Raw genomic sequence first — 26,317 nt, 5'->3', positions numbered from 1 at the left:
GTCAAGGCTAGACGTATGCACAATACCTTACATTCAATTTTGTGAGAGAACTCGAGAACTAGGACTACATAATGCAGCTTTTGCTGATTTAGATGATAATCCTCTACCAATCCGTCATCCATCGCATGTTGATTACGGCTCAATTATCAAAACCTCCCCAAACATTTTCGTTCAAACAATAGGCATCATGGTTCGCGACTTGCAACTCAACGCTGGTGTGCCAGGCATCCCCTTCTTTGCGCCAGCTCAGGACCCAAGCACAGGCACCGCAAAGCAACTTGACCCAAACACTCCTACAATCTTTCGCCCCCTCAAGATCCGCGGCGTCACCCTGCGAAATCGTATCTGTGTGTCCCCCATGTGTCACTACTCATGTGCCGCAACTGGACCGCAGACGGGCGTTCTAACTCCTCTGTACCATACTACCATCGGTCACTATGCCTTCAGGGGCGCGGCGCTGGTCATGCTGGAAGCAACTGGTGTTACACCGAATGGCCGTATCAGCGTCAATTGTCCCGGAATCTGGAACGATGCGCAGAGAGATGCCCTCAAGAGCCTTACGGACTTTGTGCACTCTCAGGGCGGCCTTATAGGGTTGCAGCTTGGCCACGCTGGAAGGAAGGCTAGCACTCTGGCGCCGTGGGTTGCTACTCGTATGGGACAGGGAAGTGCTAGAGCTGATGAATCTCAAGGCGGGTGGCCTAATGACGTTGTTGGGCCATCCGGAGGCCCGGACTTTGTCTGGGATGGAAAGTCTAATCAAGATCCAAAAGGAGGGTTCTGGGAGCCCAGAGAGATGAGCATTGACGAAATCTCTGACTTGGTCAAAAGCTTTGCCAAAGCAGCGGAGAGAGCTGTCTGGGCCGGTGTAGATGTACTGGAGATCCATGTGGCCCACGGTTACCTCCTTCATCAATTCGTCAGTCCTATCACGAATCAGAGGAAGGACAAGTACGGCGGCAGCTTCGAGAAACGCATTCGGCTGGTTCTTGAGATCATCCAAGCAGTTCGAGGTGTTATCCCTGCATCCATGCCTCTGTTCGTCCGAATCAGTGCAACCGACTGGATGGAGAATACTACCCTAGGCAAGAATCGAGGAAGTTGGGACCTCCCCAGCACTGTCCGCCTTGCTAAGCTTCTTCCTGACCTGGGTGTTGATGTCCTCGACGTCAGCTCCGCGGGCAATCACCCACAAGCCGCTCACACTGTGTTCGATGCCGGAAAAGAGCAAGCTGCCATGGCTGCGAGGGTGAGGGAGGAACTAGAGAAGGCAGGTAAGAAGATGATTATAGGTACTGTCGGTGAGATCACGGATGCTTTTGGGGCTAGAGACTTGGTTCAGGAGGGTAATGCGGGTTATGTTGACTTGATCTCGGTCGGCAGACAATTCCTGAAAGAGCCGAGTTGGGTTCTGAAGATTGCTCAGGAATTGGGCGTGGATGTGGCCTGGCCACAGTTTATTTCGCGACCCCAGATAACTCAGATTCTCACAAAGCTCTAAGCCATGATGGAAAAAAGACTGGTATTCGTTTGTTGATTAAGCTGCCAGCGTTTATTTTACGACAAGGTGTGGTATTTGCAGTGGAGGCCTGGACTAAAAGCTCAAGCCGGCCGGCAGAATTCATTGTATCGTTCAACGGGAAAGTATCTATAGTATAGAAAACATATTTTAAGCTATATACACAAGATCGAAAGTACTAAATAGAAGTGATCTTCTAGCATTTTTATATTTGTTTATATTTTAGTTCAGTATGTATTTATTCCCAGGACCATTATGCTGAGGTCATGTTCACAACTTACCCGGGAGGCTTGGTCGGTTACAAAACTGCAACCAATCAGAGAGTTCACCAATTATCGGACGGACCAGGGGAATGGAAACACGGGCACGGAGTCGCCCGCGGAATCTGCTATCCCACGGAATCACCAGTTCCGTTGCAATTTTGTAATCACAATTGCATCTCCAAGATGCGTCAGAGGCTGAACGGGAATGGCGGGGCAAAGAATCAACAGATCCATGCATTGTGGCCAGAAGACTTCCGCTAATATATCTCTCCCCCAAAACATATTCTAAAGGCTGAACCGCATCTTGATATTAGACATTTGAAACCTGGCTTTTCGCAGCTCCAACATGTCGGTCAACGTACGCCCGAAGCCCGTGTCTCACCAAGTCCGTGCCACCCGCCTGGAACTTGTCGACCGCCTCGAGAAACAATTAGCAAATGCCAAGCAATGGTATGACTTTGACAACCCTCAAGACTATCGAAATGCACGAGCAGAAGGAACTCACGGTTTTGATCGTCCAAAACTCAATGACCAAGCCCGTTTGGCTTATGCCACCGGACGTGACGGGCAGAGGATTGAACTCCGCGTGATTGGACCACCCGGACCCTCTAAAGGTGTTTTCCTCCACTTCCATGCAGGTATGACAACGCGCTAGTCTAGCCTAAATGTTCAAGTTTAGTGATCGTCTTTAGGTGGCTTTGTCATTGGGAGCAATGCTTCTTACGATGGGTACCTGACGCGCCTCTCCGAAGCATCCGGCCTCACCGTGGCGTCTGTCGAGTACCGCCTCGCGCCGGAGCATCCATTCCCCGCGGGTCGCGATGACTGCGTGAACGCTGCTCTCTATGCTCTTTCTGCCCGAGGCATTAGTGATCTTGGAGCTCCCTTGCGGGTACTCGGTGGAGAGTCAGCTGGCGCTTGGCTCGCCGTGGCAGTTGCGCTAGAATTACGGGATACGTATGAGATCGACGTCAAGTCACAAATCGCTGCAATAATTGCTGGCTATGGGATATATGACTTGACATACACGCCTTCTTTGCTGTCGCATAACAGAAATATAGTCATCAGTCGCGAGATCATGATGAAGTTTTCTGAGGCGGCGTTTGGTCATATCCCGTTTGGTGATAGAAAAAGACCTGACATATCACCGTTGTATGCAGACTTGGGTGACCTGCCGCCGGTGCATTTTCTCGTGGGGAATGTTGAGCCGCTACTCGATGATAGTATTTTTATGGCTGCTAGGTGGATCAACGCTGGGAGTGAAGCTGAGCTGCATGTTGTTGAGGGTGCTTGCCATGCCTTTACACTGATTCCACTGGGCGAGGTCACCAATATCGGGATTCAGGCAGTGGTGGAATTCTTACAAGTGCAATTGCACAGGTTTAATACGGCAAAATCAATGGCTCATAGTAGTTAGTCAAAGCCTTGAATTTCGAAGCAGTCTGTTGAGATAGCTACAGCAGAAATATACATTCTATGGAAAGACTATCTAGCCTCTATCTCACTAAATATCCCAGCTAATACTGAGCTGACCTCGGGGTTAGATCCCGCCATCGAGTTTGGAATAATTGCGTCAAACGTCTTGGCGAAATCAAATGTCTCTGTACTTGAGGGATAATCAACCTGATCAAGCGGCATTTCAAAGTTCATGTTGGACTCTGGAAAACTCTCCAGTGGGAATATGAGATCATAATCCGGACGCGACTCATGAAAATTAAAATCCAGCACGCACTGCAAGGCTTTGAAGGCTCTAGCTGCCGACATGATTGTCGCAGACAGAGATTCAAGCATATTTCTAGCTCGACGAAGCGCTGGAGAGAATGGTTCGGGGTCGATTATAGAAACACCTTCCCGGTGTCCGAGGGTGATGTAGTATATCGACTCGACCAGAGAAGACGTTAGTATATAGCCACCACGCGGGTTTGCGCCCCAGTTGTCTAGGTAATGCCCCATTGCATCCAGGGACTCGATGGAAATGCTTAAGCAAGACGCTGCCCTTCTGGCATTCGTCTCTGGTGGACTCAGCGTCTTTTGGCGGATACTCAGTCTGAGAGATTGATATCTCTAGAGTGTGCTTGATTAGTGCTGCGTTACTCATCACGTGCAGCTTCCATTTCGAGACTTACCAGGAAAACAAGAAGACGCCGTCGATCTTCTGTCTCAGAAGGAGATTTGAAACTGGCGCCGTCCACTGACTCCCCGATCCATGGTAGAATGTCGGGGTATTGCTCCCTAAAAGCTAGGAGCTTGGCATCAAATGCTTGGATCTCAACCCAATCGCTCGCCAACGGGGCATTGGGAGCCAGAAACCCATCCCATATCGATGCCCAAAGCCTAGCATGACTGAAAATGGTCTTCAGGTACGCCTTGTCCTTCATGTTGATGTGAGGACTGGTCTCGTGTTCAAAGTCCACATGCCCCAGACTGTTTCCAACAAAGTATGGAATGCCACATTTCTGAGTGATGCGCTTGTCCAGGAAATCGAGATGAACCCATAATGCCAGGGTATCTACAACGTCCTCTGACGATGTCGGAAATCTGTGGCTTTGGCCTAACCCCAAACTGACAGCGGAATGAAGCCCATTAAGTACGTGTGTCGAGGCAAGACGTAACCTCTCTGCTGCTAGGAGATACGCCGCGGAAATGCAGTGATAGACGACACAATGTGTCTGCAGCTCACTGCCTCCTTCAAAGTGCTGAACGAGCTTCCTACTCTGCCAATAAGCTTCTGAGCCAGGCCACGCCTTGTCTGGATACATATCGAGAGCGGCTTTTTCGTCAAGGAGCTGTGCAGCTGCAGTGATGACGAGAAGAATTGATATAATCAAGTGATGCTGTTCCGTCACGACGATAGACTGGGTAGTAGAAGAGTAGCACAGCGCCTCCAAGGTTCGTGAAATTGTTTCTACCAGCCTCGTCCTATGGATGGAAGGAAATAAGCAGTCGATCTCAGCCAGGCCTATTTTAATTGCCTGCGTCAGGTCCCTAGGGCAAGGGAGCACAACGGTAAAGGTCTTGGCGGGAGCTGTATTTGGGAGAACAGGATCTGCGCCGACACTAGAGCGTAGATCACAAATCTGCGAAGCAACAGCGAATCGGTTCAGCCATTTGTTCCCGGGGACAAAGGTGTCAGTCTCGGCATAGGTGACCTCATCTTGACAAGAGCTCGGTGATTCTTCTCCAAGATTGTCTGCTGCACTCCGCGGTTCAAATACCTCGATAGATTGATTCAATGGTTCATCTGGTGGAAGTGTCAAGATACCCGTCTGTGGCGGAGTGTTGTGCGAACTGAGAAAGTCGAAGCTAAGCGATTGCCGCATCATCAAGGTATCCAGGCCTTGTTGCAGTCGTTGGAGCTGCTCCTTGAGAAGTGCTGTCTCCTCTGACGCAGAGGTGGGCACAATCGACGAGAGAACTGCGCGTCTTCTTGATGGTTGTCAGTTATAGGCACCAAAGATGAAATCATATGCGCAATGGTGCTATCATACTTATTTGGATTTGATGACGCTCTCTTTCGCTTCCTCTTGCTAGATCCATTTGATGGATCTTGATAACTACATTCAGCACCTCTACCGAGACAGTTGTGGCATGGGGATTGTCCAGAACACTGCGATGTAGCATCAGCACTGAAGTAATCATACCGACTGAGAGGATGTGACTAACTTTGACCTTGCGTCGCTGGCACTCTGTGCTGCATCGATCCTGGTCAGCTAAACTCAGTCTAAGCACATAAATCACTTACCAAGCATGAGAGGTATACTCATCCCTCTTGCTAGATTTCTTGGTCGTCGAAGTCGTAGACATTCTCTTGCTAGATTTCTTGGTCGTCGAAGTCGTAGACATTTTTCGATTTTCGTTGAACCCCTCAAAAATAGACCGGGAAATGCGGGATTCAAGGTCCAAGTTTGCTCAACAGCACGACCGTCCGAGCGAGCTCCATTCTTTTTTGCTCAAGGTGGATCGTCAATTCCGCACCAAAGTGCCGAAGCAGATCCACTAACTGCATCGAGTTGGTATTCATGCTAACACCCCGCAATTTCAAAATCTGGGGATGGTTGCTGGACGTCGCTGAATAAATAAAACCCCGATTACCCTGCTGGTTATTGGCCAATTGTTAAGCGAAATCCTTGAGTGTGGTTGAGGGAACAGGCAAGTATGAGCTTGCTTAGTTGGCCCCCCCCGGCTCGAGCCAACGGGTAGTCTAACATTGTTGAAAGAAAATGGAATGTAATTTAAGAATTGATATCATTTCTGAAGAAGAGCTTTAGAGAATGTTAAGATACTTATTTCCTAGGAATTATCCAATCGAGCAAACTGAATGTATTAGCCTAAATGCGCCACATTCATGCGTTCATGCCTAATGAGGTGTTCATAGAAACTGATTCAATCATCGCCATCTCTCCATTAACTAATTTAAACTACTCAACCCTCAAATCTTACCTCCTGGCTCGATACATTTGCATTTTCTGACTATGTCTCGTGTTTCATCATCCCGCCGGTCATCCCGGGCCTCTAGCTATCTTCGCCGCTCAACATCAGAAAATGATGGCTCATGGCTCTCTGCCCCTGGTCCGTATCGCGACCTAATCCGCTCGCTTTGTGCAAGTCGCCCTGACTTGAGGAGCCGCGATGAAACGAACGAGAGTGATTGGCCACCGACTTGCTACAACCCACGCATTGTGGCTCTGGAGGTGCAAGGCAATAGCGTCCACGAGTGTTTGGAAACCTCAGATCCAAGGGAACTAGACCAACACTTCCAGGAGTACAAAGCCAAGAAAAGCGCGAAGAGGCGAATTATATATATCTTGGAAGGCCTTAATCCTGAGTTTATTTCCATCCTTGGCGGACATCTCATGATCCATCCAATTCTTTTCACCGATCATCTTTGGTGGAAGAGCGTTTCCAGTACAGGACATAACATCGATAACATCGCCCTGGCCATTAGTGCACAGGACTATATTTGCTTCGAGTATCCTGAAAACTTTTGGTTAAATGCGGACGACAACAGTTCTTACCAGTCTAATTGTTTAAAGACTGGCAGAATTATAATTAAGAATGTCCTGGAGGAAGACTACGTGTCACTTACCGTTGATCGCAAGTGCAGCTTTTGGTCCTCGATGTTGTCAGCAAATGGAGGCTGGAACGGTTAGTAAAACACTTCTTGGCATGATATCACCCTTTATTGATATGACCATCTCCCAGCCGTCATACTTTGCGATCCCCCGCCTTTGGTAATTGGCCCAGAAGAGAACGAAATATTTCTCCAGCCTCGAGCCAGTGGATATAATGACATCTTGGCTTTCGAGGATCAAATAGAATGCCTCACCGGGCCACCTAGGACTTCGATGTTTGATGATCTTCACTATTACTTGAAACGCCACTCTAGCTACCTCAACTTAGAAGAGCCCAGTGCCCCGACGTTCTTTATCGAAAATATAGTCCTGCAACACTTCCTTCAGCAACACGATGTACTCAAAATCGATGTTTTAAATATTCAGTATAGAATGGCCAACAGTATGCTAGAAACATTGACCCCAGCAGATTTAGAGGCCCATCGATACAATGGCCACTGTGACGAGATCAACTTGATAGATAATTGCGACAAACTCAGTCGTGTTATCGGCCGCCTAAGCCAGTTAAACCCTAGGATTGTGAGTGGAAATGAAAGCTGGAAAGACCCAAGGCCCAAATTTGAGGCCCTCTATCGCCGATTCCAAGATTTGCTGCAGCAATGCAGGGCTGTAAACTCCTCAATCGCAGGGTTGGTCAGTCTTGTACATGCAACTACTGCAAACAAGGAAGCAATTGCGTCAAATAAGGAGGCCAAAAGGGCAAGGGTGCTTGTCCTGGTCGGGCTCGTCTTTGTACCACTCTCTCTCGCTTCCTCGCTTTTCAGCATGGCAGAGCCCTATAGTCCTGGACACTCTCACTTCTGGGTCTACTTCGCCGTGTCTTTGCCTCTGGCTATAGCCACTGTTGCAATATATTTTATCTACGATTTGAGAATAATTGAACACCTGAGAAAATGAACAAAGCGGGATGGCGGGACATGAAACGAGGACAGAGTGTCTGTGGGACTTGCTGACACATATCTCGGGGCCTGGGTTACCCAATGAGGTTCGCTAGATATATTGAAGTGAGGTAGGGAAACGAGAAAGCAATGGCGGTGGAGGGTTGCTGTTTCATGGCATGTATGGTCTATGTTTTACTGAAAGCTCCTGTTCAAATCAGATTCTTAATGATATCAAGGTACTTTATATTAATTCAAAGGTTCTAAACATAGGCATAATATCAGTCTTGTATAGGATTATTGAAAGCAAGTTTCTTATGCAGTAGGGAAAGATAACTTTCCACTCTTCTCTCTCATTCTCTTTCCGAATACCTGCAACACAAGAATGATAAGAAACGCAGCAGCGCAAATACCAGCCTGGGTACCAAAACTGACTCTAGCACCGACCGAGTTGGCCCATTTGACTTGAAAATAGCTGATGATAAACCCTCCAGTAGCTGTGTCGTGTCAGCAATAGTCTGAATCTATTCTGTGAGTAGTAGAATATTGACTTACTTCGCGCAAAGTTGATCCAGGCAGACACCTCCCCCGATGCCTCTGGATAGCTGTCGAGATTATATGCGTTCAGAGCAACTGTAGTAACCATGATACCAAAGACATACAGGCCCCAGAACAAGGCTGTAATCATGTAGTGGTACCCCTCTTCAAGAGCGAAGCCCAATCCGACTAAACCGGCCAGCATGAACGGGGTGCTGAACCAAATCGCACGCAATCTGATCTCGGGCTCAAAGTGACCATTGTGCGTTTTAATGAATTGCGTGGCAATTCTATCGTGTAGCCAGTGGCCGACAACTTCTCCCAGAATAGCGGCAACAACAGGTGCGAAATAAAAGAAGCCGATCTGCTTAGGACCAAAGTTGTATAGTGGTGTAAGGAAGATTGACAAGGTTGTGTTGATACCGACGACCCATGCAAAGGTGAGTAGGTAGTAAAAGGAGGACAGGAAGACGGTTGGTTTGAGGATGACGCGGATTGGGCGCATGCAGGCTTGACCGAAGCTGTTACGGAGGTGGCGAGATTGATACTGGGCATAGCCTAACAGGTTGCCGATACGTGATCCTCTGGGCGGTTGATCGGCGGCAGGGATTCGACGGTCATAGTAGGTCTCCTCTACAAACAGGACCGTAAGGATGAGCACGAGCGAGGTCTATGGTACAGTCAGTTTTCAATCCAAAGTCATCGGGCCCGTCAATCATACCTCAGTAAAGTACACCCAGAACGCAATAGGCCAGGCCTCTGTATTAATGATGAAGGCAGTAAATAATGGACCCATGTACGGAGAGAGGATGATGAAAGCAGCCCAAATATTAATCTTGCGAGCACGCTCATGGAAATAAAACATGTCAAAGATGAACATCAATCCTCCACCTTGCGAGACAGTGCTGAAGAAGCCATTCAAGATTCGAGCAGCCATGAACGACTCAAATGTCGTAGCGGCAGCACACCAAGCAGCCGTAGCTGAAGCGATGACAAGGAAGTAGAATAAAACGGGGAGACGGCCCGCCCATGCGGAGAGGGCAACGACAAAGATACCGCCTGCGCCGAGCATGAAAACATTACCGACTTGGGAGTGATTAACTGTGTCTTGGCTCATGTTCCATTGCCTGAAGTCGTATCAACAGAATGATCCCTCTGGTAAAGAGGTGTTTACTCACGTTGCCTGGGGGATGAGAGTAACAGCGCCGACGGCACTGCCATAATCGGGAAGAAAGGCTGCGAAACTGATGATGAAGAGGATAACGTGTTTCTTGACAGGACTCCAGTTGAGAGGATCGCGAATATCGTCAGAGGGTTGTGGAATCAAGACGGTATGGCCATCTTTAGCGAGCTTGAGGTTACCGTGGTGTTCCGTGTCAACTTGGGCTATATAGCCTTCCGAATCTTTGAGATCCGAGGACAGTGCAGCGTCGCCTTCATCCATTGACTGCTTCGGTTTGATATCGTCCATACTGGCATGAACTCATACAAGTGTGAGTGGCTTGCAGGATAGCCTGTTATTAAGATTGAATGAAACAAACGGTGCTTACAAATGGCCTGCCCAGACTTCAAGAGGATCTGCAACAGAGGGGACGTCCATGCTTTATGTTTAATCTCCCCAACCCGGTTCAGTATCTCCGGTGGTGTTGTAACCGGATCTATCCCCGGATGCAGGGCAATACCGGTAGGATGGGATGAACGATCCGATGTACAGTAGTCGTCGATCACCCTATAACGCGGGGCCCCGCGTTGGGAAGTCCTGGTCTAGCCTCCGGAAGAACCCGCGTTATCTCGGAAAACCTCGAGCTAAAGTCCAAATCTTCCGCCTTCCGGTCTCAACACCTCAAGTTTTCCGACTCTTCCGGATCTTCCGGCCGAATATGTGATAAAAGAATTAAATAAGGTAATTTAATCTATTTCGACCTAACAATCTCTGGAAGTTACTCAAGCGATTCGTGCCAGCCCAACATGAAAGACTTCGTGTACAACGTCCAGACAAACCGAGTTATCTTTGGCTCCGGCAGTATCACAAAACTCCCCGCCGAGATCAAGCGCCTCAACGTCTCCCGACCGCTCCTCCTCTGCACACCAGGTAAACGCCACCTCGCCGACCAATTATCCGCTATTATCGAAGATGCTTCTCTCGAGGTCGCTGGCACGTTCGCCCACGCCACAGCGCACACTCCAATATCTGTAACGGAACAAGCAACTGCCTTCCTTGGACCTGTATCAGCAGACTGTGTTGTTTCTATCGGTGGAGGATCGGTGGTTGGACTGGGAAAAGCCATCTCCATTCGTTCAGGCGTGCCTCACATCAGCATTCCAACGACCTATTCGGGCTCTGAAATGACTCCCATTCTCGGCGAGACGCAAGATGGGATTAAAACTACTCGATCTGACCCTAAGATCCTGCCTGCTGTTGTTATCTACGATGTGAACCTCACCTTGACACTACCGCCTGTTATCTGCAGTACATCTGGAATCAACGCAATAGCGCACGCAGTGGAAGCACTATATGCCCAGAATACTAACCCCATCACTTCGATACTAGCCCTTGAGGGAATAAAGTCATTGGCTGAAGCGTTACCCCAGATCGTCGAAACTCCAGACTCCAACGCCCCTCGAGAGCAGGCTCTCTATGGCGCTTGGCTTTGCGGCACAGTCTTAGGCAACTCATCGATGGGACTTCATCACAAGATCTGCCATACGCTCGGTGGATCATTCGGGCTCCCTCACGCGGAAACGCACACCGTCATGCTTCCGTATTCCTTGTCTTACAATGCGCCGTGTATTCCTGAACAAATGGCCAAACTAGCCGCGGTCCTGCCAGGAAGCGATGGGGATGCGCTGAAAGGATTAAAGGTACTTCTGGAGAAACTGCCAGTGCCGCGTGGACTGAAGGACTTGGGAATGAAAAAAAGTGACATTGAGAGAGCAGCTCAGATCGCCACGAGTAACCAATACCCTAACCCACGCCCTTTGGAGCAGAAATGGATTTTCGAGCTGCTGAAGAGAGCTTGGGCTGGGGAAACCGCAGAAGCAACCTTACAATAAGAAACTTTATACAAAGAGGACAGTAAGAGCTATAAAAAGAATGAATAAATAATTGGTCCCACATGGAAATAGAAGAAGATCAAGTCTCCATTATCTAGGCTTCTGTTCCGTTTCAAGGTTATTCACTCAATTGGTTACGACCTGCACGTAAGCTAATCGCGTACCTCTCTTATCATTGTTACAGAGATACTTAAAATGGCCGACTACTGCATCATAGGGCTCGTTTTCAGTGTCACCTGAGCGAAATGGCCTTCTGCGACGCTTGCGTTTACAGACATCGCGCAACTGTCGATAACCTTGGGAGTGGGGGATCTCAGTGAGGGAGGACAGACGGAGGAGCCGACGGTGACGTCCGATAATATTTACCTATACTTTTATGTTTCTGGGCTGCAGCTAGCTTTGTGGAGGTTGCTCAGCTTTATAGATAGAGGGTATATTAAGGGCTCTGTTCGTGGAGGCCTGACAGTTCAGTAAAACATGCTACTTTAGGTCTAGTAGTACTGGCTCCGCAGGTTTGGCCTCACTCAGAATATGAGTACGAGACTGGCCAATGCTGTATTCATCACCATGGGCATTGACAGTTATCTCACAGACCCAATCGCCAACTTTGTTCCACTTAGTACCTATTTACGTCGTATTGGAGAAATCTCAGTTGTTGGGATTACCGGCAATTAGATACTACAGACACTAAACGGGATTAGTGAAGATGAGCCGTAAGGAACTTATACGAGGTAAACGAAGTGAACGAGCAATAACGAGGTCAGGAGCCCAGGACTTGAATATGAGTGGTGGTGCTCCTAAACTGCCTTGCAACACTCCTAGCAACTCGATTTCTTTCAGTCTTCTCGTTCTAAATCACTCACTTTCTCATCCCACTCTTCATCCTTTATTATATGTCGGTTCGACTTTCGGCAGCTTGGCTGCTGATCAGCGATCAATGCGTTCGAGGAGGGGCCAAGAGGCATGACGACGCACGACAATTTTGATCAAGTTAAATAGATCGCATGACATGTCTTAAAGTGTTAGAAAAAATCCTAAGCTTATTTTTACAATTCCTCTTGCAGCTGAAGTATAACCACTAAGATGCTGATTCTTTCCTTATCTCGATTCCTTTTGTCAGTCGTCTCGCTGGCCATCATAGCCACCGCTCAAAGCCTCGATGACTTACCCTTGGACCCTGGGACAAAGAGACTTCTCGAGTCCCTATCTCCAGAAAAGCAGGCTTATATTCTGAAGATGTATGGAACAGCCCTTGCAGGACAAGTCCCCGCCTCGCCAGATGTCATCGAAGCGCAAGAGCTCACCTGGAGCTATGGGAGGAGCCCTCCATTCTATCCAACTCGTGAGTTCAAACCACCTCCCTTATCAGTTTCCAGTTCCCCAGATGGGAATGTAACTAACCATTGAACGTCTTCTTCATCAGCACCTGGGACGGGACTGGGAAATTGGTCCCACGCTTATGATCAGGCATCGGCTCTAGTTTCTCAGATGACAATGGATGAGAAAGTATCTGTGACATCTGGACAGACGACTACGCCTAACGGATGCAACGGCATGATTCCAGGAGTCCCACGCCTTGGATTCCCCGGCATATGCGTCAACGACGGCCCCAGCGGTCTTCATGGAGTCGAGGCTGTCAACGGATACCCAGCTGGCGTTACCGTTGCTGCGGCATGGAACAAGAGATTGGCACACGCAAGAGGCCGCCATATGGGCCTGGAAGCCAAGCGCCGAGGAGGTACCAATCTTGGCCCATATTGTTAAATGACCACAGTTACTAACCCTAGCCTATAGTGAATAATCTTTTGGGACCAACAGTTGGTCCACTCGGCCGCACTGTTGTTGGTGGCAGGAACTGGGTAAGATTACCTGCAAATCCCGGCGATCTCGACTGGCGTGAATAGAGCTCTATAGCTAACTGAAACTTAGGAATCCTTCTCGGTCGATCCTTACCTCTGTGGTGTCATGGGTGCTCAAACAGTTCTAGGCATGCAAGAGAATGTTATAGCAACTGCCAAGCACTTCATAGCCAACGAACAGGAAACCAACCGTAACCCCAGCACCTTCGGCATGGGCAACGCTTCAGTCACTGCGAATATCGATGATAGAACCATGCACGAACTATATCTCTGGCCCTTCCAAGATCTAGTCAAAGCCGGCGTCGGATCAGTCATGTGCTCCTACAACAGAATCAATGGCTCTCACGGCTGCCAGAACAGCTATACGCAGAACGGCTTGCTGAAGACCGAGCTCGGATTCCAAGGCTTTGTCATAACTGACGCTGGAGCTCTGCACAGTGGAGTCTCAAGCGCCAACGCCGGCGCCGACGTTACGACGCCTTTCAACGAGTTGTGGGGAGGCAACCTTACCGAGGCGATCGCAAATGGCACGATGAAAGAGAGTAGGCTGGATGATATGGTCACTCGGTAAGCGCAAGTTTTGGCGGGCCGTCCAATTGCAAGCTAACGCTGGAGCAGAATCGTCGCTAGCTGGTTCAAGTACGCCGAGTTTGAACCTGGAACCGGAATGCCGATTGATGTCTCCAAGCCACACAAGGTCGTCAGCTCCATCTCTCGCGATTCCCGCAAGACTATCTTGCAGGGCGCTGTCGAGGGCATTGTGTTGGTCAAGAACGAGAACAACACCCTCCCGCTCAAGAAGCCAAAGATGCTGTCCCTGTTTGGCTACGATGCCGATGTACCGCGGATCAACAACCGGGAAGGTATGTATAGCAACTGGGATTTTGGATTCCAGAGCGTCAACGTCACCGATGGGGAAATGCTTGGCCTTACCATTGGCGTCGGCCAGGTTCCAGGCGGCGCCCATCGTGGCACGCTTGTCACTGGTGGTGGCAGTGCTTCCATCACACCCGCATACATCGATTCTCCATACAGCGCCTTTCAACAGCGCGTGATGCGGGATGGTACATTTTTGTACTGGGATTTTGAGTCGCGGGATCCTGTCTACGCCAACGCCGGCTCCGATGCCTGTATTGTTTTCATTAACGAGTTCAGTACCGAGGGTAGCGATAGGTCTACCTTGGTCGATCCTTGGTCAGACGAACTGGTCAAGAACGTTGCTTCAAAGTGCCCCAATGTAAGTCTGCCCTATTGTTCATGCATAAATATTTTACCTGAGTGACTGCATGTCCTGGTCTTGTCCATGCAGCTAATCAGCGTCACTGGCACAGACTATAGTGTCCATCCACAACGCTGGCGTCAGGTTGGTAGACCAGTGGATTGACCACCCAAACGTCACAGCGGTTCTCTTTGCACACCTGCCCGGCCAAGATGCAGGCAAGTCACTTGTCGAGATCATTTACGGGGACCAGTCACCCTCTGGTCGGCTACCTTACACAGTAGCTAAAAACGAGTCTGACTACGGCGAGTTGTTGATGCCTGTGAAAGCCGACAATGCGTCAAACTATTATACGTCGGCCAACTTCACTGAGGGGGTCTACATTGACTATCGTCGCTTTGACGCGCTCAACATCACCCCCAGATACGAATTCGGCTTCGGCCTCTCCTACACTACCTTCAGATTCTCCGCGCTGCACTTGGAACTCACTTCCGCAGGGGCTAATGCGTCAGTCCTCCCTCCACCAGGACAGGTAGCTGAAGGAGGACAGACGTCGCTCTGGGACACTATCGCCACCGTTTCTGTGGACGTCAGGAACACCGGCGCCGTTTCCGCATCAGCAGTTCCTCAGCTTTATCTCGGCATTCCGGAAGCACCCACGAGACAGCTGCGTGGGTTCGACAAGATCCTCTTGAAGCCTAGACAGGTCAAAAAGGTGACTTTCTCGCTCACACGCAGAGACCTTAGTACATGGGACGTTAAGGAACAGAACTGGGTTTTGCGTAAGGGAGGATACAATTTTTATGTCGGGGCAAGCAGTCGCGACTTACCGCTCAGGGACACACTGGTTCTCTGATTGATAGTCGTGACTGGAAGCTTCTATGGCTAGCAGATGGAGATGGATACTTGGATCGAAGCATTGACTAGGCTACTGACCTTTTTTGTTCAATCCTTATGTAATTTTATATACTTAACACTTTATACAATTCTTTTACGCTACTGGATTATTTCTATTCTCTATCCCTTAGCATAGTGAAAATGTAGCACTGATTGAAAGCTTATGATGTCTCAAGACATATCACAACACCACCCAAGTTAATGCTCATAGTCTTATGTCAACGACCTTCACCTTCCGCCAAGACATTAGACTTACCTTCAGGAGTTTAGATCGTCTCGGAAAATTGAGCCATTGAGCCTGCCCGGTATGTAAATAATGCGCTCTGTCTAGCCGTTAACTTGCTTTAAGCCTGATATATCGACAGCTTCAGGAGAATTGCAGTGGCTAGGCCCTGGGCCAGGTCATAGCTTAGCACTTTGTCCGACCTAAACCATGTCTCCAGGTCTCTAGTAGTAAGGTACTAGCCTCCAAACTGTCGGCAATTACCGAACCGCCCGTTCGTTCTTCTCGTTCTTCTCGTTCTTCTCGTTCTTCTCGTTCTTCTCGTTCTTCTCGTTCTTCTCGTTCTTCTCGTTCTTCTCGTTCTTCTCGTTCTTCTCGTTCTTCTCGTTCTTCTCGTTCTTCTCGTTCTTCTCGTTCTTCTCGTTCTTCTCGGTTCTACCCCGCAAATAGAACCATGCCAATGACTCACAAAGTCAGGGGGGCAAATCTCCGATGCTTACTAGTCTAAATTAGGGGTTTGTGACCATGCCATTGTATTCTCTTCGCCGGACCTTGCATTCGTTCAAGTCCACTCCCCATAATGAAGTAACGTAACATGATCAATCCAAGACACATCAAAATATTTTATAAAATCTTGGCAATCAGCTAATCACACGTTTCACGGATATGAGACCAGAAGTGCCTGCTTTGGTTTGGAAGATCTAGATATTGTCTACAGGCTGCATTACTCCTTATCTAAATATCTCCATAGCTTCCTCATAGTCCTTATACGGTAATGACTTAGTAAATCTCGAAATTCCAGACTCCAACACCTCTAGAATGGCTGTAGACCCCGGCAGAATGACCTCCATGGTTGTTGTTAGCGGGACGACACCTCGATAGTCAACTCTACCATATCTTCTGTAATAGTAAGAGACCACCTGCAAGAAACCGTGCCGTAACCTGTCGAGTGGGACGCTGACGCTGTGGTGATTCCTGGACAAAGAATCGGTTGGACCCTTGCCCGCTTCCAGCCAGGACTGACGCGGACCAAACCAGCGACGCGCTCTACAAGGAATTTGGATATCGAACCGAACGCGTAGTGATTAAAAGAAGTTATCTCGCCTGAATTGATAAAGCTATCTGGTCTTATGCTATCCCACTGCTCCCATATTGTTGTAGTACCCATTATAATGGGATATAGCCAGGACGGACACTGTGCGTTATATAACATAGTGTATGCTGCTCCTGCATAACCTGTTTGCATTAAAGCCTCGCACACGTAGGGCGTGCCAGCAAACCCTGTTCCAATCGTGTACGAGCTGTCGGCAACAATCTGAGAAAGCCTCTGTCCACCCCTCTGGGTCTCATCTGCGGACCTGAATAGCTTGAAACATATACCGAGAGCGTATGCTGTTTGTGTGTCAGAGACTAGACGACCATCAGATACGATGAAGTTTTCCGCAAAGGCATGGCGTGCCTGTCTACACCAGCTTTCGTATTTGGACTGGTCTTGAGAGTGGCCGAGTGATGCCGCAATGTTGGAGACGAGCTCGAGCGATTTGATGAGAAAGGCGTTGGCGACTAGTGCAGGCTCAGTCAAGGCCTTTTGGGGATGTTCGGGAGGCGCGTTGGGATCTAGCCAGTCCTGAGTGAGGACAGTCAGTATTTGAGTGGCCTACCGGGTTTCTGAAAGGAGCATCGATACTTACACCGAACTGAAATCGTCGAGGATCCCAAAGATATGCATGTTTTCCCCCACCGAGAGGTATAATAGCTAAGTAAGAGGTCATAGACTCATACTGTCGCTCGAGAATTCGTTTGTCGTTTGTCTCCTCGAAGAGTGCTTGAGGAGCGAGAATCGTTACATCTCTCCAGATGGCCGCTGGCCACGGGCTATTGTTCTCATCGACGTGTGGAATCACGTTAGGTACCATCATTGGTGGAACGCCCCCTTGCACTCTCTGTCCGAAGGCAAGATCATCTAGCCAGTCCTGCAGAATGCCGAAGCAATCATAGAACAATGTAGCCGTAGAAGCGAATACAGCAAGGTCGCCAGCCCAACCAAGGCGCTCATCGCGTCGAGGGCAATCTGTAGGTATGGATAAGAAATTACCTCTGATGCTCCACTTGGTGTTCTGGTATAGCTTGTTGAGCCTCTGGTCTGAGCAGCTGAAATGTCCCACCTCTTGCATGTCCGTATGACATACAATGGCACTCACGTCGCGCAACGGGTCAAATCCAATGAGTGGGGTTGACGCATCGATCCGGGCGTAGCGAAAGCCATGGAAGGTGAACCGGGGCTCGTACGACTCGATGCCTTTTCCGCTGCGATATAAGTGTCTTGGGCTCGACAGTCGCGAAGCGGTCAAGTGCCTAGCTCGCCTTGCTCCAAGACCTCGGCATACTTGAGGACAAGATGTGTACCGCGGGTGGTTTGGATGTTGCGTATTCTCAAATAGCCAACCAGGTTCTGACCAAAGTCAAGAATGAGCTTCCCTCCAGGTGTCTTTATCATGCTTCTTGGTGTCAAGATTAAGAGGCGTCGCGTTGGTTCTTTCGTACCCGACTGAAGGCGACATTTCATGGCACAAGCTACCACTCGAGCTTTGGTCCAGCTTGCCGAGTCCGAAGCGAAGGATGGCTTTGTCCAGTCCTTGATCTCAGCAGTGGCATCGAAGACTTCTCCATCATATAGCTCAGCCTTCAGGATGGGGCCATGGGCTACCAGCCAAGTCTCATCTGTGCAGACAGTCTGGCTTGCCCCATCATCGTAGCGTAGCTCAAGCTGGGCGAGAACAGCTGTTTGTTGACCCCAGATGTTTCGTCGACCTCCACCCCACCCCAGCCTGCCTTTGAACCATCCCTCAGCGACGCAAATTCCAATACAATTGATGCTGGGCCCCTCGACGACAAGCTTCGTGACATCGTATGTTTGGTATTGAAGTTTATGGTCGTATTCATTCCAGCCCGGTGCAAGGAAATAATCCTCTACCCTGACACCGTTGATTTCCGCCTCGTAAACGCCTTGTGCTGTGATGTAAAGCCGTGCAGTCGACACCGTTCTTTTGGTGAGAAAAGTCGTTCTGAAGAGGTCCTCTGGTTGGGGAGTTTTGGGGTCAGCATCGGGCCAGGGGCCGCTGATAAAGTCAGACTTCCAGTCGCCTGGCTCGAGCAGCCCGACTTCTAGAGACACCGACTCGCTCCATTCGCATAATGAGGTTTCCTTCTCTCCTCGGACCCGGACTCGCACCGAGCAACGATCTCTGGACTCCAAAGCCTGAGGACTTTGCCACGGGACGAGCTGCATCTCGCTGGACACACGGCGTGTAGTCTCAAGCAGTTCAGGTTTCCCATGCTTCTTTACCACAGTCTCGATCTCGTATTCTGCCTGCCGGAAGTTTTGAGGGGCATGAGAAAGCTGCCATGAGATCCTGGGCATGACCTCATGTACTCCATAATAATCGCCCTCGCCGTCGTCGTCGAGATTGTTGCTAGAAAATGGCAGCTCTGGCTCGTCGCCAAGATCCTCACAGGCATTGGCGTTAGTTGCCTCCAATCTGCTTACATCTCCGAGGTAGCCCCGACGCGGGTTCGTGGCACATTCCTCATATGCTACAGCTTTTGGTGGATCACAGGTCAGTTCTTTGCCCCCGTCGCCCTGCAGGTCCTCCACAAGCAAGACCCAAAGGACTATAGGACCGCATTATATACACAATAGTCACAGGTGGGCTTAATGCTTTTAATATACATCTTCTTGCCTAAGTCTCCTGCGTGGCTTGCATCCACAGGCAAGACTCAGCAGGCTAAAAAGTCACTCGGAACTTTATATCGAGGTGTTAAAGGATTCGACATTGAGCATCAATATAGCCTTATTGTCCTCAACCTGGAAAAAGAGCGCGAGGTTGCAGCAGAGCAACGCAGCGAAAAATGGTGGGCCATCTTCAAGGGAAGAGACGGACTTCGCACGCTGATTTCCTGCTGGACATTGATGACACAGCAGTTCCTCGGCCTTGGCGTGTTCTTTGGATTCGGCACCTACTTTTGGCAACAGGCTGGCATCCCCGACCCTTTCGTGGTCACATGTATAACCTCTGGCATCAACATTGTGGCTAGTGTTGTTGTCATCTATCTTGCTGATTATACTGGTCGTCGTGGCTTGTCCTGTTGGGGTACAACCATCTGCTGGCTTTGCACTGTCGTCATCGGGATCCTAGGCGTGGTGAAACATACAGGGGCAACAAACTATGTAACAGTACTGTTTGCCTGTTTCTGGAGTAAGTAGACCATATGAACACCTCCCAGAATTCTGTTAACTTTACAAGATATCGGGCTTATGGCCAACGCCGCTACAGGTTGGGGCTTCATCGGCGAAATCTCCTCGCAACACCTTCGACCTTACACGGCTGGTTTTGCGGCCGGAAGTACTGCTGCCGTCGGTACGGTGATGGGGGTCTTGGTTCCCTACATGACAAACGCAAATGAATGGAATTGGGGCCTTAAGACCGGCTGGTTCTTTGCAGGCGTTGGATTGCCTTTCACAATCGTCATGTGGTTTTTGATCCCCGAAACGTCTGGGTATGTTGCTGTGCAATGGTGCAAAGTCATTCGTTCTGTGAGTTCACTAACCTGATCTTTTGTGATAGACGCTCCGCTGCTGAGCTTGATGAGCTTTTCGAACACAAGACTAAACCTTGGCAATTCCATAAGTCGACGACAGCGACCCAGCATGTCATCCTCGAGGCTAACTCCAAAGCCATTCCAGCTCAACCATAGTTCCCTCACCATAATACCCGTTGTGATCGCGCAGGTTTAAATGGCACTAAATATCGTCAAGAGTTGGCTTGAGCTGGGTCCACAGAGTGCTGCCATAATGGCTTAGGTAAATTGGAGGTTATACGTGGGTACAGTGATAGTGCCGGTCCGGTGCCCAAGCCTAAATCGGGTGACTTCCTGGTGCTAGGGTTGCTTCTATGCTAAGATAGCTATAATAAACATCTGTCCTGTATATTAAACTCCAATACCCCGCCACTGACAGGCTATCATCATGGGCAACGAAATTGCCCCCGTTGAATTTAACCCCACGGTCCTTTTATTTGGTCTATTCTTCAAGTAATATTCAATGCGAAAAGAGGGGATTATGTGCTGGAAGATGAAGCTTTCCTTCGAAACACTGCCTGGAACCTTCCGATCAATCTATTTAATTACCTAGCACTAACCTCTCTCAAGTCAATTGGTCTCTTGTGGAGCATCACCAGCTGACGATAGACGAGATGAGCGAGTGCATCTATTCCTTCTTTTAGTACTTTTTATCAAGGAGACATCATGTTTCAGTAAAACACCATGGACATTCAAGACAAAAAAAATACCATTAATGAAACAATCCCAGACTCGCCATTCCATCAGGCATTGCCATGTTCTATATCATCAGCTATCCTACACATAACCATACTAGGTCCATACTACTTTCCGCCCCCAAATGAGCTCAAAACTACTTGAATTTCCTGCTCCCCGATTGGGTCCATCTTGGCAAAGTACTCGTCGTGTGCAAGCCGCGCCTCTAGGACCTTCTTCTCGGTCTTTGAAAGACTTCCTACAATACTCTTGTAAATGCCTAGTGCAGGGTATGCAAGAAGGCCAAACATGGCTAACCGAGTCAAGACCAAACCCATCAGCAAAGATTCGAAACCGCCTGGTCCAAACAAGCGGTACAGAATGTTGAGAGACTTACCGCTTCCGGGTTTGGCAATCAGCCCGAAGCCTGCCTTGCCGAGACCCGTGACCAGTCCCACGGGGCCTCCCTTGACTGCGCCGACGGCGGGCTGCTTGAACAGCCACCACGAGGCGTCGAGGAAGTTGTACGCAAAGTTCTATAGCATGTTACCACTGCTCTTTATATAGTCGCTACAATTTTGGAAATACATAGAGAGGGACTGCTCTGGGAGTAAATACCTTACCAGCTTCAGCGGTGCCGCTTTTCCAGTCTGTCACCTTGTCGTGCTTCCGGACCTTTTCGCCGTATAGTTCGGGCAGGTTATGTAGGCCCTCGGTGAGAGCGAGGGGCACGTCAACTAGTGACCCTTTGAGAACGCTCGAGGTCATCTTGGAGATACCCTTTCCGGCGGATTTCCCGGCGCTGGACGACGTAGATACATCTCGGTCTCCTTTCGAAAAATCTGCTGCGCTCCTCTCTTGGGAGTCCATGGCTGTTGTGGAGCTTGCGGGCGATCTGCTCCGGGAATCAGCTTTGAGGGCTGCTCTTGCGGCGTGTCTCTTCTCCCGGTTCGCAGTCTCATGCCGGACCTTGATGACGGGAGCGGACACCAAGCTTCCGAAGCCTTTGGAGAATTCGACGAGCGATCCTAGGAGGGCTGACGATGTTGCGGTCAATGGATCCCATCGGCGGTTTTCGATGTCTAGCGGCTTGGGATGATTCCTACGCCGTGCGTTGGTAAGCCAGGTCGCCGAGCATGCGGGAATTGTCACTAACAGTTGCATCTTAGTCAAGTCGATCTTTTGGCGGTTACTGAGGACGCTCAGGGCTCTAGGAGACAGCCTCAGCCCATTCTTAAATCTCTTCCTGTCTTTCTTGTCCAATCGCTTGGCATCATATGTCCAGGCGGCTGCCTCGCCGGGCAACAAGTCGCACGTGAGCGTGTCCCGCGGGAGATGGTGGTGGAACGACTGCACGGCTTGCGCGACCCCGTTCTCGGTTCGCATGGTTTCCGATATGCGGAGTGCTGCCGTCTTTGTGGTAGGTGCAAGCAGCGTCTCGATAGCCTTGGTGAGGTTGTCGATGTCGAGCTCTTTGTGACGGATCGGGAATGGGCCAGCTCCGGCTTTGGCTACCATCGATCCCCAAAATGGCTGACTAGGTACTCGTTAATCATGTCGCGCCTTGAGGAGAGGGTTGGTTGGATGTGTGTGCTTACTCTCCAAAGAAAGGGACGATGAAGGTAGGGCAGGCGTTGAGCAGCCCGCATGCTGTCGTCCCAGCTCCGCCATGATGTATCACGCCCGCAACGTTTTTGAATAGCCATTCTAGATGTAAGAATACTTCAGCAAAGGCCGTTATCAGATATTATAGCCGTCGGTCAGCTTACCATGAGGACAGTCATCAATAAATATGGCATTTTCAGCGCTGCGGCCTTCACCAAGTTTGGCCCATCCCCTGGAGATAATGGCGCGGGCGCCGGACCTTTGTAACGCCGTCAATATCAGATCGGTCATCCTTGCGGAATCATCCATGACGATACTTCCGAAGCCGATATAAATAGGGGTTGGCCCTGCCTGAAGGAATTGGGCAATATGATCGGGCGGCGTGTATTGCGGTTCCTCCCGGAAGAAGAAGCCACAGACATCTAGGACCAGTCTATTAATCCTCAACTTGTATGATAATACTGATCCAAGGACTTACCGATGTGAGGAGGCCAGTCTGGAGGCTTCGGTACCAAGGCAGGAGACCAGCAGTACGTATATGGTATCTTGTGGGTGCTGAGAAGGCTGGGTGCGTCGGCAGACGAGACGGGGTCCAGGTTCAGTGTTTTCCTCCTCCAGTCGTTGATGATGTCCCCGAGACTACGATGTAGTTCAGTATATAGTCCTGGAATGCTTGTCTTGGATAGAATACTTGCCCCTGCCATGTCAGCGTCTCCACCATTCCATACGACAAGTAATTTGTAAGCTTCGGATCGAGGTTTGACTGCTTGATATTCGCTAACGGATGCGGAAAGGCTCGGGTGGGACTGTAGGGCATAGTGAACATGAGATGCACTGGAATACCTAAAGCCTCTGCCAGGTGGATATGCGCAAAGCTTGGGGGGTTTGCGATGATGGCCTCGGCGATGAAAGGGGCTCCTAAGATGGGATCAGGTTCGATACATGACAGCCAGAACTCGCCTAGCATCTCCTCAACCATATCCTGCTTGCGGCTGATGTCGCCAGCCATAAGCGAAGATACAGAGGGGACCAGGCTGGGGTTCTTGACCATATACTTTATTCGCGGTATTAGATACGCCACAGTGGCAAAGGCCCCTTGATGTGGGTGCCAGACTTACTGCCATGAGGTCCGAAGGGTCTCCGCCTGTGGGGTAGAATTCGAGGTTGGACTGTCGCACAAAGTCGGCAAAGACGTCGTGGGTAGCAATGCGGACGCGATGCCCGTGCTTTTGCAGTTCCGTACCGAGCGCAATAAAGGGCTGGACGTCACCTGCGTGTTGGGAGAAGGTGGTTAGCTACACCAATGCAGACACGAATCTGGACGGAGCTTGGTGTCACCTCGGCTGCCAACAATCTGCAGGACAATATTCAGCGCACAAGGCGCCCGCGCGCCGAGATGGAGACGTATCGCGGCGTTGCTCGCGTAAGACTCGGGTGGCATCACGTTGTGCAGGACATGCTGCAGGGAGCTTTTGCCGTCAAAGGTCAAGTCGACACGGGCCTCATCTGTTGAGCAGACAATCGTGTTAATGGCCGTCATCTCTCGGTTTGAAGTTGTTGGGCCGTTGATCCTCGAGACTCACCGTTCAAAGCTGCTGCGGTATCCAGGTGAGTGCCATGGCCTTTGATGAGAAGGGCGCCATCTTCGTCTGAGGCCCTCTGCGGCGCATTGTCTGTTGCCTTTACAGACATTGCGCAACCGCGGATGGTCTGGTAGTGGGGGGGATTATTGCAAGAGCAGACGACTGGCGGAGGCAGCGGTGACGTCTGATGATTTTGTGTTTTTGGGCTGTGGTTAGCTAGCCAGTTGGAGTTGGAGGCGGCTCGGTTTTATCAATGGAGTCGGGCATTCCAGTAAAACGTACTAGTATGGGTCTAGTAAGCACTGACTCGGTTAGGAGTACTGACGATGGGAACGAGAACGACGAATGCCGCAAGTCGAGTAATAAGGGACTTTCCGTCACCCAAGACGCAATATAGGCATGTGATTGGCGAAAATGTTACGTTTTTCCTTACATATTGACTAATCTTCAATTCTGGAGTGAATAGGGTGACGACCTGACTGAACGATCATCATGGGCAGTGGCGGTTAATCCCAGACCCAGCGTCTAATGTCTTTCAACCTAGCTGGATAGGATACCCATCGAGGGCGTAAATGCCGAAACATCAAGGTGGCGGGGATACCGGCGATCAGACACTAGGGCATATCAGCTGTGGGGACGTTAAACGAATAAACGAAATAAACGAGGCTGAACGAGGTATGGAGCCCAAAGCAATCAAACTCTCCAAGACTGTCCCACCAAGTGATCTGCCAAACTCCTTTTTGCCAGCCAAGGCTGAGCAACACGATTTCTTCCAGTCTTGTCTTCGTTGTAAACCGCTTTTTGATCCCATTCTTCGTTCTTTTTCATACGATGTTTAGAGTTTCGGCACCCATCCCTGCTGACTGCTTACTGCTTACTGTTCTGTCTGCAAGGCATCAATCATGGGGCCATCACCAATAAGACCTCGGACGCGGAGGCCGCACCTCAAGTCAAGGAATGGCTGCTTCACTTGCAGAAAACGTCGAGTAAAGGTAAGCTTGTTTTGTCTCCGAATTCCTTTTCTCTTTGCCAGGCCCAGGCTGAAACAAGCTTTTCCCCCCCTTGTCAGTGTACTGAGGAACACCCGACATGCCGGGCATGTCTGAGCCGCAGAGCTGTTTGTAAATACCCAGACGGCGCAGTTGGATCTACTACAGCACCAGAGTCTATAATACCGCCCTCCGCATCTGTACATTCACCGCCGGGTGTGTCAGCGTCGCCGGCGGGATCAGCCGGAACCCCAGCTCCAGCACTTCAGAGTCTTGGCCATGCGACTAGCCAAGCATTGGACTTAAATCACTTACATTTACTTCACCATTGGACGCTCCAAACAAGCGTTGACCTCTGCAGATGTTCCAAGACACTGTACATCTGGCAGGAAGCACTTCCTCAGATCGGCTTCCAATATCCATTCGTCCTGCATGCTTTACTAGGCCTCGCTGCTTTACATATTGCTTATACGTCGCCAACAGACCGAACTCGGAACTGGCTAGTCGGCATGTATCACCACAACGAGGCATTGACGGGTTTCCGCAGAGAACTCTCCACCATCACAGAAGAGAACAGCGAAGCATTGTTTACCTGGTCGATATGCAACGTCCTGTACGTCTTTGCTACGTCAAATCCCCTTTACCAGGGTACAGATGGAGGCCCTACCTCGTTGTTAGCGGCGCAGAGGGAGCAGGTCTTGGGCTCAGAATGGATCCCTATGATCCGCGGGTTAGAAGCTGTGCTTCAGCCCACTCATAATTACTTGCGATCTGGGAGCATGAAGGCCATAATGAGTACGGGGAACTGGGATGATCTCGACCCAGAACAAGCAAGTCAGGACCACGAAGATGTCCACTTCTGCCGCGCCCTTGAGACTTGGAGAGACTCCGATTGTGCAGAGGTCTACGAAGAGGCGCTCCAAGTTCTCCGCAAATGTCGACTTTACTCGTCGCAGTTCCGCGAAATGGACTCTGAGACGAGGAGTAACTGGGGATATAACAAAGAGTGGTCTGCACCTCTGATGTTCATTCATTTTGCACCCGACTCATACTTCTCCCTCTTACGGCAGAGACAGCCACCAGCTTTGATCTTGTTTTCCCTGTTTGGGGCACTTCTGCATAAGATAAGGGACTACTGGTTCTTGGAGGGCTGGGGCAAAGCGATAGTGGAGGTAATAGCAGATATTTTGGGGAGCTACTGGAGGGAATGGTTGCTATGGCCTTTAGAGGTGATTCAGGAATAACA

General features: G+C 49.8%; 11 protein-coding genes across 11 annotated transcripts; 7 read left to right on the top strand and 4 right to left on the bottom strand.

Moving 5' to 3' along the window:
- Positions 1–187: 187 nt before the first annotated feature.
- FVEG_11755 (hypothetical protein) lies at positions 188–1,501 on the top strand (the record flags this gene model as incomplete). The annotated part of the gene is made up of 1 exon (XM_018901075.1): positions 188–1,501. One exon carries the CDS (start codon positions 188–190, stop codon positions 1,499–1,501), a length of 1,314 nt encoding a protein of 437 aa, XP_018759483.1.
- Positions 1,502–2,128: 627 nt separating this feature from the next.
- On the top strand, positions 2,129–3,261 carry FVEG_11754 (hypothetical protein; the record flags this gene model as incomplete). Its single annotated transcript, XM_018901074.1, has 2 exons — positions 2,129–2,420; positions 2,475–3,261. The coding sequence occupies 2 exons, from the start codon at positions 2,129–2,131 to the stop codon at positions 3,197–3,199; spliced, it is 1,017 nt and encodes a 338-aa protein (XP_018759482.1). The 3' UTR covers positions 3,200–3,261.
- A 611-nt stretch (positions 3,262–3,872) lies between these two features.
- FVEG_11753 (hypothetical protein) lies at positions 3,873–5,625 on the bottom strand (the record flags this gene model as incomplete). Its single annotated transcript, XM_018901073.1, has 4 exons — positions 3,873–5,205; positions 5,271–5,389; positions 5,446–5,473; positions 5,525–5,625. 4 exons carry the CDS (start codon positions 5,623–5,625, stop codon positions 3,873–3,875), a joined length of 1,581 nt encoding a protein of 526 aa, XP_018759481.1.
- A 629-nt stretch (positions 5,626–6,254) lies between these two features.
- On the top strand, positions 6,255–7,811 carry FVEG_11752 (hypothetical protein; the record flags this gene model as incomplete). The annotated part of the gene is made up of 2 exons (XM_018901072.1): positions 6,255–6,927; positions 6,985–7,811. 2 exons carry the CDS (start codon positions 6,255–6,257, stop codon positions 7,809–7,811), a joined length of 1,500 nt encoding a protein of 499 aa, XP_018759480.1.
- A 296-nt stretch (positions 7,812–8,107) lies between these two features.
- On the bottom strand, positions 8,108–9,800 carry FVEG_11751 (hypothetical protein; the record flags this gene model as incomplete). The annotated part of the gene is made up of 4 exons (XM_018901071.1): positions 8,108–8,289; positions 8,348–8,999; positions 9,051–9,456; positions 9,508–9,800. 4 exons carry the CDS (start codon positions 9,798–9,800, stop codon positions 8,108–8,110), a joined length of 1,533 nt encoding a protein of 510 aa, XP_018759479.1.
- A 497-nt stretch (positions 9,801–10,297) lies between these two features.
- On the top strand, positions 10,298–11,383 carry FVEG_11750 (hypothetical protein; the record flags this gene model as incomplete). Its single annotated transcript, XM_018901070.1, has 1 exon — positions 10,298–11,383. One exon carries the CDS (start codon positions 10,298–10,300, stop codon positions 11,381–11,383), a length of 1,086 nt encoding a protein of 361 aa, XP_018759478.1.
- A 1,083-nt stretch (positions 11,384–12,466) lies between these two features.
- FVEG_11749 (beta-glucosidase) lies at positions 12,467–15,317 on the top strand (the record flags this gene model as incomplete). The annotated part of the gene is made up of 6 exons (XM_018901069.1): positions 12,467–12,725; positions 12,807–13,121; positions 13,178–13,242; positions 13,313–13,809; positions 13,873–14,479; positions 14,574–15,317. The coding sequence occupies 6 exons, from the start codon at positions 12,467–12,469 to the stop codon at positions 15,315–15,317; spliced, it is 2,487 nt and encodes an 828-aa protein (XP_018759477.1).
- Positions 15,318–15,841: 524 nt separating this feature from the next.
- On the bottom strand, positions 15,842–19,002 carry FVEG_11748 (hypothetical protein; the record flags this gene model as incomplete). The annotated part of the gene is made up of 4 exons (XM_018901068.1): positions 15,842–16,045; positions 16,606–17,208; positions 17,273–17,888; positions 17,969–19,002. 4 exons carry the CDS (start codon positions 19,000–19,002, stop codon positions 15,842–15,844), a joined length of 2,457 nt encoding a protein of 818 aa, XP_018759476.1.
- Positions 19,003–19,296: 294 nt separating this feature from the next.
- FVEG_11747 (hypothetical protein) lies at positions 19,297–20,336 on the top strand (the record flags this gene model as incomplete). Its single annotated transcript, XM_018901067.1, has 3 exons — positions 19,297–19,837; positions 19,886–20,138; positions 20,207–20,336. The coding sequence occupies 3 exons, from the start codon at positions 19,297–19,299 to the stop codon at positions 20,334–20,336; spliced, it is 924 nt and encodes a 307-aa protein (XP_018759475.1).
- Positions 20,337–20,910: 574 nt separating this feature from the next.
- On the bottom strand, positions 20,911–24,191 carry FVEG_11746 (hypothetical protein; the record flags this gene model as incomplete). The annotated part of the gene is made up of 11 exons (XM_018901066.1): positions 20,911–21,430; positions 21,513–21,749; positions 21,873–21,996; positions 22,051–22,431; positions 22,493–22,601; positions 22,664–22,921; positions 22,978–23,138; positions 23,195–23,553; positions 23,618–23,769; positions 23,838–24,005; positions 24,083–24,191. The coding sequence occupies 11 exons, from the start codon at positions 24,189–24,191 to the stop codon at positions 21,023–21,025; spliced, it is 2,466 nt and encodes an 821-aa protein (XP_018759474.1). The 3' UTR covers positions 20,911–21,022.
- A 1,389-nt stretch (positions 24,192–25,580) lies between these two features.
- Positions 25,581–26,315, top strand: FVEG_11745 (hypothetical protein; the record flags this gene model as incomplete). The annotated part of the gene is made up of 1 exon (XM_018901065.1): positions 25,581–26,315. The coding sequence occupies one exon, from the start codon at positions 25,581–25,583 to the stop codon at positions 26,313–26,315; it is 735 nt and encodes a 244-aa protein (XP_018759473.1).
- Between the last annotated feature and the right edge of the window lie 2 nt (positions 26,316–26,317).

Source organism: Fusarium verticillioides, chromosome 7 (genome assembly GCF_000149555.1).
Source record: "Fusarium verticillioides 7600 chromosome 7, whole genome shotgun sequence".
NCBI lineage: Eukaryota > Fungi > Ascomycota > Sordariomycetes > Hypocreales > Nectriaceae > Fusarium > Fusarium verticillioides.
Note: the sequence above shows the minus strand (reverse complement) of the source record. Positions and strands in the feature narration are given on the sequence as shown.